At 42.8% G+C, this 13,354-nt stretch overlaps 1 protein-coding gene across 2 annotated transcripts in view; it reads right to left on the bottom strand.

Moving 5' to 3' along the window:
• Positions 1-2,092: 2,092 nt before the first annotated feature.
• The window catches only part of negr1 (neuronal growth regulator 1), a 343,508-nt gene continuing 332,246 nt past the window's right edge, over positions 2,093-13,354 (bottom strand). Inside the window, exon 7 of one of the 2 annotated variants that reach the window (XM_083766947.1) lies at positions 2,093-2,318. In XM_083766947.1, coding sequence (XP_083623073.1) covers positions 2,257-2,318 — 62 coding nt within the window. In that variant the 3' untranslated portion in view covers positions 2,093-2,256. The remainder of the gene's footprint in view (positions 2,319-13,354) is intronic. The other variant, XM_083766946.1, reaches the window with a different exon arrangement.

The following is a 13,354-nucleotide window of genomic DNA, read 5'->3' as shown; positions in this document are numbered from 1 at the left end:
ATTAAAAAGAATTATAGATTGGTTTGCCAATCTATGCTCCGCAATGAAAGATAATTCGTTTTTTTTCTGTGCATCAATATGTCAGTTTGTCACCTCCCCCTTGACATAGAATAGATCCTGTGATCTTCCGTAGTCGGGTCGCGGGGGCAACAGCTCCACCAGAGTGCTCCAGACTTCCCTCTACCAGAGCAACATTAGTGACTCCCTCCTGGGGGATCCCGAGACGTTCCAAGGCCACAGAGTTGATGTGTTTCCTCCAACTGCGCCTTGGTCTGCCCCGGGGTCTCCTCCCAGTGGGACGTGATCCTTGGTCTGCCCCGGGGTCTCCTCCCAGTGGGACGTGGTCCTTGGTCTACCCCGGGGTCTCCTCCCAGTGGGACGTGGTCCTTGGTCTGCCCCGGGGTCTCCTCCCAGTGGGACGTGGTCCTTGGTCTACCCCGGGGTCTCCTCCCAGTGGGACGTGGTCCTTGGTCTGCCCCGGGGTCTCCTCCCAGTGGGACGTGGTCCTTGGTCTGCCCCGGGGTCTCCTCCCAGTGGGACGTGGTCCTTGGTCTGCCCCGGGGTCTCCTCCCAGTGGGACGTGGTCCTTGGTCTGCCCCGGGGTCTCCTCCCAGTGGGACGTGGTCCTTGGTCTACCCCGGGGTCTCCTCCCAGTGGGACGTGGTCCTTGGTCTGCCCCGGGGTCTCCTCCCAGTGGGACGTGGTCCTTGGTCTACCCCGGGGTCTCCTCCCAGTGGGACGTGGTCCTTGGTCTGCCCCGGGGTCTCCTCCCAGTGGGACGTGGTCCTTGGTCTGCCCCGGGGTCTCCTCCCAGTGGGACGTGGTCCTTGGTCTGCCCCGGGGTCTCCTCCCAGTGGGACGTGGTCCTTGGTCTGCCCCGGGGTCTCCTCCCAGTGGGACGTGGTCCTTGGTCTGCCCCGGGGGGTCTCCTCCCAGTGGGACGTGGTCCTTGGTCTGCCCTGGGGGGTCTCCTCCCAGTGGGACGTGGTCCTTGGTCTGCCCCCCGGGGGTCTCCTCCCAGTGGGACGTGGTCCTTGGTCTGCCCCCCGGGGGTCTCCTCCCAGTGGGACGTGGTCCTTGGTCTGCCCCGGGGTCTCCTCCCATTGGGACGTGGTCCTTGGTCTGCCCCGGGGTCTCCTCCCAGTGGGACGTGCGTCGAGGACCTCCCTATAGGGAGGCGCCCGAGAGGCATCCTAACCAGATGCCCAAACCACCATATTTTGTGTCCAGATGTAATTTTATGGAGTCTAGTAGGACTATGGGGCGGCGGTGGCTCAGGGGTAGAGTGCCTGGATGGTAACCGCAAGGTTGCCAGTTCGAACCCGGGCTCCCCCAGAGTTACTGTCGAAGTGTCCTTGAGCAAGACACTGAACCCCTAATTGCTCCCGATATGCTGGTTGGTGCCTTGCATGGTTTCCGCTGCCATCGGTGTATGAATGTGTGTGTGAATGGGTGAATGTAATGCACAATCTCTGTAAAGCGCCTTGGATAAAGGCGCTATATAAATGCACCATTTACCATTTACTATAGTAAATAATAAATAAAAGAAAATCCCTATACATGGTATTCCTGGCCACGCCCCCCCATTTCCGGTATTTTCTCTGAGGGTGACTGTTTGAGTTTTCCGTTGTCTAACTCTATGCATTCTCGTATACTTGATCAGACGCGTTTGTTTTACTTTGTAAATTGTAACTGATTAATAATGCAACAAACCGAGCACAGGTAGAGAGCATATTTGGGGATGTTGTTGGAATGTGAATATTTCATCAGTTTGACACTGCATGAAGCAGCCAGCCATACAGCGTTTCGTTTTAATTATCTTTGAGGTTTGAGGCTAAGCTCGGCTAACAAGTATGACAACACACTGACACAACACTACTAGATGCGCATCATTATCTAACTTCTGTTTATTTATTTACTGAGGAGAGAACATGTTTGCCTGATCACTTGACGGTAAAATGTGAAAGCTGAATTAATAATAGTCTAACATAACCATAGCTGGTTAATATAAAGCTGTTCTACCTCCAACATCTGAACCATGCAGTTATACAGCACAATGCCTTATCAGTTTTACTGCTAATATACAAATGCAATGTATTTGAAGCATGATTTGAAGGGAAGCATTGAAAAGAATCAGTAAAGTTGAATGACTGACTCCATAGGCTAGCAAACCTTAACTACACCTTCCAGATCAGACGCTGTCAGGTGTCATATTCACTCCACCATGCAGTACTGTTCCAATTGTCATGCCAAGGTTTATTGACAAATATTCCGATGACGAGACCCCAGCCTCAAATCTTTTGGTCCTTGGAACATGTCTGGAAGAGAGAAACAACTAGAAAAAGTGCCCTTCTGGGCACAGGTCTCCACCAGGAGGATAGGAATATTTAGGAGTAATATAAACATGTTTTTTGTTTGTTTGTTCCAATCTTTGCCAATCAGGATGGAATATGGGAAATGGTGCAGATCCGTGTTGATGGCACGCATGCACAATCCACCTGTTGGTGGCGCTATAACAGGGCAATGTGAAATGGGTGGGCTATATTCCTCAGCCTAGTAGGAAAGTGCGTGAAAGATTTCACGTGAAATTGCACGCTGCGTTCATGATTTGAGGTTTTTTGTTCAAAACAGGCCAATCCTGCAAAATTTGAAAGCCAATGTTAGCCAATTAGGATGGAATATGAAATATCAGACACATCCGTCTTGAGCACATGACTATGGAGATACTGTGTAACGATTTGCGGGATTTTTGGACAAAATCTGTAGGTGTACTGTGCAAAAACTTGTTTTGCACAAAGCGGCCTCCTGGTGGCGCTATAACAGGCCGTTCTGGAAATTTTGGGGCAAAGGTTCATCGTTGGCATCCAGGGAGTGTGTGTGCAAAATGTGGCATCGACCGGGTTAACGGTGGCCGAGATTAGCTTCTAACGGACGGACGGACGGACACACGGACGGACGGACGGAGTGCAAAACATACTCTCTCCCCATGCCTTCGGCCTGGTGGAGACAATTAAGGCACATTCATTCACAGATGTACAGTGACTCAATGAGGAGTTTTTTACGGTATTTTAATAATCTGTTCATCATAAGAAGTGAAAATGACTTTTACTTGTAACTGTAACATTTAGTTACAGTTAGTATTTCAGTGAGTATTTCTCAATAATGTAAATGGATCGTATACATGCTAACTAGCCATATAGCTGCAGTTACTGTACCTGGAATCCCTGGAGTATTATTGCTAGTTGTAAGACGTTATTGTTGCTACTTCTGGTTATCTTCTCTCTCGGGAGTTCCCTCATATCTCGATCACAGTTTAGAACATAAGGATGGTTAAATAGTAGCCCAAACATTTAGATTCTCGTAGAGGTTTTTTTCGATTCTGACGAATCTCTCTACGAGAGTCTAAAAGATAACCCCGCCCCTAACGTTGAAGAAGGAACGTTTGTGCCTCAAAATCACTCTTACCTTGTACAAATGCAAAATCTAAGCTGCTTTAAATGTTGCCCCACTTGTTTGTGAGGTGTTCGCAATCAGATTAAACACCGCACATGCTTATTTTTCAATAAAAAAGGTATTTCAATCCACTCTTTCTGAATCCTCCATTGTAAATGCGGTAAACGGCGCAACAGAATATTGCCCGCGCCCCTAGCGGCCAGGGTTCTCTTGCGCATTTACAATGGAGAGAAAAGCAAGATGGCCGCCAGATTCCGAGACAGAGTTGATTAAAATACCTTTTTTATTGGAAAAATAAGCATGTGCGGTGTTTAATCTGATTGCGAACACCTCACAAACAAGTGGGGCAACATTTAAAGCAGCTTAGATTTTGCATTTGTACAAGGTAAGAGTGATTTTGAGGCACAAACGTTCCTTCTTCGACGTTAGGGGCGGGGTTATCTTTTAGACTCTCGTAGAGAGATTCGCCAGAATAAAAAAAAACCCTCTACGAGAATCTAAATGTTTGGGCTAGTTAAATAGTATTAACCATAGATAATAGATGCCTCGTTGGAGCGACCAGTTCATTGGAGCCGTGTGTGTTGAAGGAGGGACGGAAGAATTTACACGGGGGGAGGAAGTACGCCGGAAGTGTGGAAGGCTACGTTACGTCACGCTGCCACTCAAGTGATCACTGGTCAATCAAAGCGCATCTTTTCCTGGACTTACAGACCCGAACATGCGCTCTGTGATGCACGCTCATGCTTCCACAATCCTCGGGGCTTCGCAAGGAATCTCAGGAATGTTTCCCCCCCTTAATGAGCACATACGCTCCAGAGCCGGAAAGGGGGCGTCTATACGTTTATATGTTGCATACCATATTGCATACAGCTTATATAGAGCTTCCCCCAGCCGGAAGTGCTTGGCAGTTTACACCAAGGCCCCAGTGAGGCTCTTCAACGTTGAAGCACTGTGCCCTAGTGGTAAGAGGAGGGACTACAGGTGGAACCGTGGATTCATGACCGGGAAACCCCGTGCAGCAGCTGGGCTTTAACATTGAGCGCTCGGTTGCACTTCCGCATTTGACCGCAAAAAAAAATGTGGTGGTCCAATGCGGAAGTAGACGTTCTGAGACGGTTCTTCCGGGTGCTTCAAAACGCCACTGAGCAACTTCCACTGACCTTCTTTATACTCTATAGTTTACGCCACTAGAGGGGGGAGTGGAGTGGTCCAGTAATCGGCCAAAATACCCCTGTAAAAAACATATTTAGCCCCATGTTCGAATGCCCCTGCCCCCCCTGTCAAAATTGCTAAAATCGCTAAAATCGAAAGAAAGCAGCAAATGAAACAAAATGTACGCTCATGTTTTACTGTCTTTAATAACAACCTAAAACATGAACCTTGGTTGAAAAAAAAACTAAAGTTGTCCTTTAAGTTTAAGTATTCGGCTCTACTCACTGTGAAGGTTAATTACATCAGTTGAAATCACTCGACAGAGGATTCTAAAATTCCATCATCAACTGCCATTTATTAGTATCAAACCACTGCTACAAAATTACATCAAACATGATGAAAATGGACTTGCATACGTGCTATACACAATGTAAGCTTTTAAAGTAATTAAAGTACATGAATTTTCTTTTCTTTTTTTCTTCTTTTTTTTTGGACAAATATCAATATATATATCAATGCCACTTAAAGCCATATACTGTATATCATTCCAGTGATCTAGAACCTATAAATGTACAACTATATCCCTGGTGGCTAAAGGACCTTCATACACATTGGAGTAAAGATATTCATTTCAAACTTCTCATCACAGAATTTCTCAGATTTTGGAGGACTGCAAAAAAAATAAAAATAAAAAGAAACCTGCTACCCCATAATGTTAACGTCAACTTTTGTAGAAAAATAAATAAAATAAAACAAAAACAACAAATACACAAAAGAAAGGTAAAAAAAATTAAATAATACTGCACCTCATTATATGGAAAAAAAAGGTATCGCTTTACAGCAATGAAAAGTAAATGTAAATCACTCCACTTTAATAGTGTTTGCAATTTCTTTGAAACACAGAAGAATAATGGTGCCATATCATGGACTGAATATTGAATGCCGTACGCTACGAATAACACATTTGTTGTGTCATTCAGTGTATAGAAAACAAAGAGTCATCTGCCACGTTGAGGCATGTAGACAGAAATGAAAGAGAATTGTGTTTACTGGCAAGGTCGTACTGACAAGAATACAGCAGCTCAATATGCTGTGGAAGTGAAATTTCGCTAGGGAGAGCTCCAGTGATAAAAAAAAAACAACTAAATAAATAAATAAATGAAAAGGAAACACTTCCCACTGTGTAATAGAGTCGACTTCACGACGTGAAGACTTGACTTAGAACGGCTGCTTTAACCCATTTAGGCCTGACCTCAAAATGTAAACCCTCCAGTTTTCTGAAATAAATATTTTCACGATCGTTCAAAAATAGCAGACCTACAAGCTCGTAGCGCGCCACTTGGTGGCGCGCTATGAGCTTGTAGATCTGCTATTTTTCAATAGCTAAATTATAACGTAATGTTTAAAACACCAAAAGGGGTTTTCCGGGCCGCCCAACATGGGTTAAAAGCATTATCTTGGGCTGTGCGTCATTGCACTTGGCAACTTATTTTCCAGCTCACTGGAAATAATGAGCGGCAGGTTGACAAATACTTCATGAAACCTGTTTAAAAGCTGCACCACCAGGCATGGCAGCTGTCAGCATGCTGTCTGCAAAAGCTGACGATTTCAAAAGAAAATCAGCAGTTGAGACATAATGACGCCAGACAGTCACATACAGTAACTAAACACCAGCAGGCAGACTTTTCTTTAAATGTTTAAGAGAAGTGGAACAAAACCCCACAGACACAGAGGATCCGTTTAAAAATGTTGGCTCTCTTTTTTACTTTCTTTTAGCACCCGATGATGAAGAACTCGCCTGAAGACCCAGTTATGGAGAAAGTCAAGTCTTTGTGTGTGTGTGTGTGTGTGTGTGTGTGTGTGTGTGTGTGTGTGTGTGTGTGTGTGTGTGTGTTTTTTCGAGGTCTCACTCACAGTCACAGGAGAGATGGCTCTGGCCTGCATGTGAAACAAAAACAGGTGTTTGTTTGATACTGACAACTCAGTATGCTGCTCAGGAACATTAAAGGTATATTCAGTGATTTCACTTAATTCAAATATCACTTATTGTTTTGTTTTGTTGTGATAATCCTCTCTACTATATAGTGTGCTGGCCATATAAGGAGTTCCTCCCTGTCCCCAGTTAACCCCTGGGGGTCAAAAAACCTTAGGTTTCGTTTTTGACTCTCTATCCTGATTGGACGAAAGGCTGGGTCCCACAGCCAAAAACGAAACCTAAGGTTTTTTGAGTGAAATCACTGAATATACCTTTAACAGCAGAGTATGACTAAATCTCCCGGTTTAAAACTGACAAAGGCACAGGAAGGCTTCTATTAAAGGACCACTTCACCACTTTTCAACCTATCTTCATATAATAGGTCCTCACTAATAATTATGATAAAATGGCACGATTCTTTTCTACTCAATCTGTGTCTCATAGGAGGGCTGTGGGCAGTTTAGAAACCGTCTTCCAGTGACATCATCATTAGGCAGATATTATTTTTTTTTACAAAAATGTTTAGATTGTAATTATCGTGAGAACGATGGCTTCCATTTTCACATTGCAACTTTTCAGGACTAGAAAGCCTGCAGTTTCTATTAGCTTGTATTCCCCATCGATGATGTCACTGGAAGACGGTTTCTGAACTGCCCACAGCCCTCCTATGAGACACAGACCGAGTAGAAGAAAATTGCGCAATTGTTTTCATGATTATCAGTGAGGACCTATTATATGAAGATAGGTTGAAAAGTGGTGAAGTGGTCCTTTAACCACAGGGTCAGAAAGATTGCCTCTCTCAGAACTCTTCCGGTCCTCTCTCAGAACTCTTCCGGTCCTCTCTCAGAACCTTCTCCCCTCCCTCCCTTCCAGCCACAGAGAGCAGAGCAGGGTTTGGGGAAAGAGCGGTCTTTGACAGCATGCTAATCATTTCCATAAACCACAAGCATACTGTATATCTTGTGGTGCTAATGCTGCCGGTGGTTTTGTCACTCTTCACTGGAATATAGGACCCAACTGTATAGACAGTATAGGGCTGGGCGATCAAGTTATGATTATTGTTGATTATTTAAAACCTGGATTACGATCAACGACAGATATATATATATTTTTGAATGGGAAAGTAGCAGATCTACAAGCTCGTGTCACATTGTCGATTTAGTCGACTATGAAAAAAAAACCTTAGATTTGTGTAAATGATATATATATATATATACGGGAAAAAGAAAGAGAAAAAAATATTTTTTTTTTTGGTTAATTGCCCAGCCCTACTGAAGTGTAAAACCCATATTCTCCCTCTCTGGTCAAATTCAACAAGCGTGTGTTTCAATTAGAGATGTCCTGATACTGTATCGGTATCGGGAAAGACTCGGTATGGGCCCATGTTGGTCACATCTGGGTCATATCGGTATCTGCGAATATGCCAGTCTAACCACCGATCCGACACAAGGGGTATAAGGGGTTGACACTATGCCAGTCTAACCGCTGATCCGACACAGGGGTATAAGGGGTTGACACTATAGCAGGTAAATAAAATGTTGGGGCATGTGGAGTTTGCTTTGGAGTTGCCCAAACTGCAAGTGCACATTTGAGTGAGGAGTATATTTACAACATGAGATAAAATAAGTAATTTTTTTATTTTTTTATTATTATAAATATTATTCTCTGGTATCGGTATTCAGGTATTGGTATCGGCTAACACAGAAATTATGGTATCGGGATCGGATCGGGAGCGAAAAAATCGGGACATCCCTAGTTTCAATGTAACCGCGCCAACATGCTGGTACTCATAGGGGCTCCATACACCCCTGTTGGTACAGTAGGATGACACACCAGAATGGTACACTAGGCTGTTTTTCTTAAGTGGTTTCTTAGGTCGGTAGTAGAGGCTACTGTACTGTAAAATTCAGCAAAACAAATACTTTAGTTTGTTTCAATGACCTGATGGGCGGGCGGGGACAGTCAGATCAGTTGCCAATGACGGAAAAAGTATAATAAACAAGTTTCAAATATTTTGCTGTGATTGTCTAAACTTTCTACCCTGGCCTATATATAGCCTATACCCTACAGCATTGTACTTGGATAACATGATATGGTTACACCATGGAAGTCAAATGAAAAACATGATTTAATTGCTAATGCTAAAGGTCGCATGTCGCATTTTAAAATGGTACTATCTTGTGCTCAGTGCTCAATTGTGTGTGTGTGTGTGTGTGTGTGTGTGTGTGTGTGTGTGTGTGTGTGTGTGTGTGCACGCGTGCGTGCGTGCGTGTTAATCCAAAGCATTCAGTGATGTACAGTATCAAGCTAACATTAAATAACCTGCCTTATTGGAACAGATTAATTAAAAGCAAACCAAAACTTTTCAATCTGATAGGTGATATGTGGAGCAGAGTGGCAACTAGAAAGACTTCACTTCTACAATGAGTATAGGCTACTGATTTGATACTGAAATTCATGAAACGCTAAAAGACCCTAAAGAGGTGCTATAATAACTACAGCAAATTACTAGATACAGGACATTTAACGTATCCGTGAAATACTTTGAAGGCACGTTTAGTACAGTACAGTACAGTGTTCCCATATGGCAGACACTTCTGTTGTTTCATAATATAATTCAACAGAAATAACGAAAAAAAGGGTTCAATCATGCAATCAAAACATTTGGGCATTAAATGGAACTGTATAGCGGTATAATCCAGATATCAGGTGGGCTGAAGAGGACACATTGTGACCTTGAAGCCGTAGCGATAAAGCCCAGGGGGGAGGTAAAGTGGGGGCACGGCCTGGACGTAATTGCATGAATATTTAAAATCAGCTTAGCTGAAATTTGAGAGTTGAAAGATTCTCTCTTCCCTGATCCTCCTCCTCTCCCTTGAGCTGTCGGGGTGAGGCGAGTATGTCTTATTCATGAGGAGGACCATGGGAGGTGTGTGTCATGGCCCCTGTTTTATCAGAGTGATAAGTCAACATGACTTTCCCACTGAAGTTACAGACACACTGTACGGCTGCAGCCAAGGTTGTACTCTTTGTCCTTCTTTGTCTGCTCCCAGATTGCCTCAAATAAGCCCCGCACGGTTTAAACATCTCATCTCGACAGCAATGCCTGTAATTATACGTCCATGCCTGTACAGTACAATGTTGGCACGTCACCCCATGGCATCACACTCATGGCTAATAATAGCCTAGCTTAAAAGTCAAGCTACGATAAATACCGTGTTTTCTCACTTGTAAATGAGACAACAAAAAATAATTACAGGTCTTAAAGTGGGATCCCCCTTAGGTGCTCATTAACACAAATATGTATTTAGGTATTATAACATGACGACTTTTATTGCAAATAATAGTGGTTTGATAAAAAGGGACTTGTTAATACCATAGTTCAAAAACAATGAACATCCAATACATTTCATAATGGAACACCAGCATGGTCTGAACTGATTATATCAGTGGTTCTCTAAGCCCCAGGGGGTCCATGAGGGGGTCCCCCAGCTGAGTTATTGATAGTTAAGGACCAAATGGACCCTGACTGTAACTCCGGGGAGTTATGGCCTAATCAATGCATTCCAAGCTGGGGGTCCTTAAAAGTAAAACGCTTGAGAACCACCGACTTAGATAAGCACCAAACATAGCTCCATGTTGACACCAACACGTGCCAAAGATAACGTATGACAATTAGCAGTTGTTTTCTTTTACTTAATTAAGTCGATTCAGATGAAAACACAGAGTGTGTAGCCTCGGTGGGCCGTAGGAGGTATGTGTTTTAGTCCAGCTCGTGGTAAATAAGATCCCTCAAAAGACAATAAAGAGCTTCAAAAACGGGTTCCGTTCATAAAAAGTATACGTTATTTTGTAAAATGGCCACCTCAGAAAACACAGGGTTAAGTTTGACATGCAGTACACCATACTCTCTGCACACATCATATCAAACACACAGGTGTGCGTGATATAACTAGACTAGGCAGCGGCTCTACAGATCAAAAAGATTTCTTATTTCTTTCTCCAAATATACACAAGTAAACTGTATCCTAGAATACTGTAATAGTGCTTCAAACACGCTGTTTCAAAAAGTACATACGTAGATTTGAAATATTTGTTATTTTGCTCTATTTTTGTTTGACAAAGGAAAAAATTAAAAAAATTAAAACAGTTATACTGTAGCATCTCTAAACGAACTTGACAACATTATAAACTATGCCATACTGCGCCTCATTCCAATTAATTTCACACACTGTATCCAGTTTTACATTTCAAAAGGTGATTTTCCTTTACATGATTTTCTTTTTCCAAAGGAAGAGAATAAATATACTTTTGACCCATTTTCAATATACCTTAACATTTAAACAATAATAATAATAATGGTGCAGTCTTTTTATAATCCATAAAAAACTAGTTAATAAGCCTTCAAATACAAACCATGAAAAAAAAAAGAAAAAAAAAATTTGAACAATAATTGTTCAGCATGAAACAAATCACCACATAACTTCAAAGCAATAACAGTGTTTGTGCTTTCGGAAATCCACTATAATGGCTATCTCTTCATGGGAGTAAGAGTTAAAAGTTCACATGCAAATACTTGTGAACTTGTGAATATGTGAAATTCAGTAACATACTGGAGGCGGAGTCCATTAATCGCCGGATGATGATAATGTGACACACCGCCAGAAAACGTCATGCTCACCCCTAACCTGTATGATAAATATATTGTATCACCCGCAGCTATATCTTTATCTGAAAACACCTTCAGCACATTAAAATCTGTAACGTGAGACCTTCCCCCCCCACCCCCCCCCCCCCCGCCCCCTTCCTCATACTGCGTAATTCAGGAGGATAAATCTGATAATGGATTTTTTATATGATTCAATATTCAACAAGATGTCACGTCAAACAAATGAGGTGAATTTCAGCGAGCTCCACTAATAACAGAGCCCCAGGAAGTCGTTAAATCCCCAAGTATCCCCTCTCTAAAAGGAGGTTAATTGAATGTCTATGGTACTATTAAGGCATTACTGTATTTCTATTAAACCCATGGACTGGAGATACACATGGAAATGGATGTGCCATGTACAGTAATATACAGCGCTGCCAAAACCTCATCACTACAGCTGAACCCTAGTAGATGGACGTCTCAGCATGGAAACAAAGCCGTGTTTTCCCTCGTTAACCCATTCTGACCTGAGATCAGATTCATACGTGGTTTCCGCCGGACACACACTGGTCTGATGAACCCATTCTGACCTGAGATCAGATTCTAAAAATGTCAGTCGCTCTTCGATTTTTCAAAAATAGCAGTCCTACAAGCTCGTATCGCGCCACTCGGTGGCGCGATATGAGCTTGTAGATCTGCTATTTTTAAATAGCTAAAGCATAACATGATGCTGACACCAAAATGGGTGCCCGGTCAGAATGGATTAAAGGAGGAATCATACTGTATAAGCCATGGGCTACAGTATATGATTACGCTGGACAAGAGTAGCCCTGGTACAGCTTACACTGATCACCTGGTTATGGAGGCTATATGTCAATGACCGTACTGTACAATGAGCCTATATTACGCTCATTCAACCTGAAGCCATGTTTGCAGCGATGAGAGGGAAGTGTGTTTGCAACCTGTTAAGTTTTATTTGGTCTCGTTATCATTCATTGTTATTATAACAGGGATAAATTAGCTTTGGATCAACCATTTGTTGTGCACGAAAATATAAACATGGCGAGTTTATTTTGTGCACTTATTTTGCAAAGCACGTGCTGTTGCTGCCTCGATCTGCTGCTCATGTTGAGTTATTATCCTCCATTCAAGAGTTTAGATAGAAATTAAGCCTTACTTAATTAACCACATGTCCCTATTGCAAAATGTCTACATTTCCCAAAATAGTGAAAACAGACAGTCTACAAGCTCACAACGCATTGGGCTGTGAACCTCTGAGATTGTAAGATTGTAGAAAATGTCAATTTTTGCTAATTGTCATAATTATGACATGGCATAGATATGCGTTTAAACATCTGATAAAGCTGCATTTTGCTATATTGTGGTAATTGCTAGACCTGAAAATAACAGTGTGTGTGGTGGTGGTGTACAGTAAGGTTTAATTTTAGACCTACAGTATCACCTCTGACCACAAGCAATATGTGTCCATATGTTTTACCCTCCATGCTGCCAACGTCTGAAGGTGAGGCCGGCCTCGCTGAGCTCTTTGTGGAGGAAACACCCTGGCACTGACGTACCTCACGCTTTACAGTCTGAGATTCTGCTGCACGGAGACTTCTAACCGCACTAAGCTGAATGGCCTTGGTTTGTTGTACTCTACCATTTTATTTTCCTCTTAAACAAAAGGATGTCCTACGTCCTGTAAATTACTGTTAAATAAAAGGATGTCCTACGTCCTGTAAATTACTGTTAAAGACCATTTGTATTGTATCCGCCACCGTGTAAAAAGTAATAACCAATTTAAATACAAGACACAGTTAAACTATTAGTCTGGCTTTGGCTGCCGTAGTTTGTTGGTGGGCTCGTGTGATGGTTTCTGATAGACAAGAGATGCAGAGCCTCGGGGTGGGGGTGGGGGTGGGGTGGAGAGCTGCCTTTTATAATAGCTTGTTATCGAAATTCCCCTTGTTTATTTGTGGGGGCCGTGTATGATCGCACAATTCAGCTATAAAACCCAATATTAGTTAACTGGTGCAAACACAGCAGATACCATTGGCCTTATACTTAATAGATGCAAATTGTAAGATTCAAAGTGTTGACTTATCTCTAAAATGTTGAATTTAAAC

Source organism: Protomyctophum parallelum, assembly GCF_964188405.1.
Source record: "Protomyctophum parallelum genome assembly, chromosome: 6".
NCBI lineage: Eukaryota > Metazoa > Chordata > Actinopteri > Myctophiformes > Myctophidae > Protomyctophum > Protomyctophum parallelum.
Note: the sequence above shows the minus strand (reverse complement) of the source record. Positions and strands in the feature narration are given on the sequence as shown.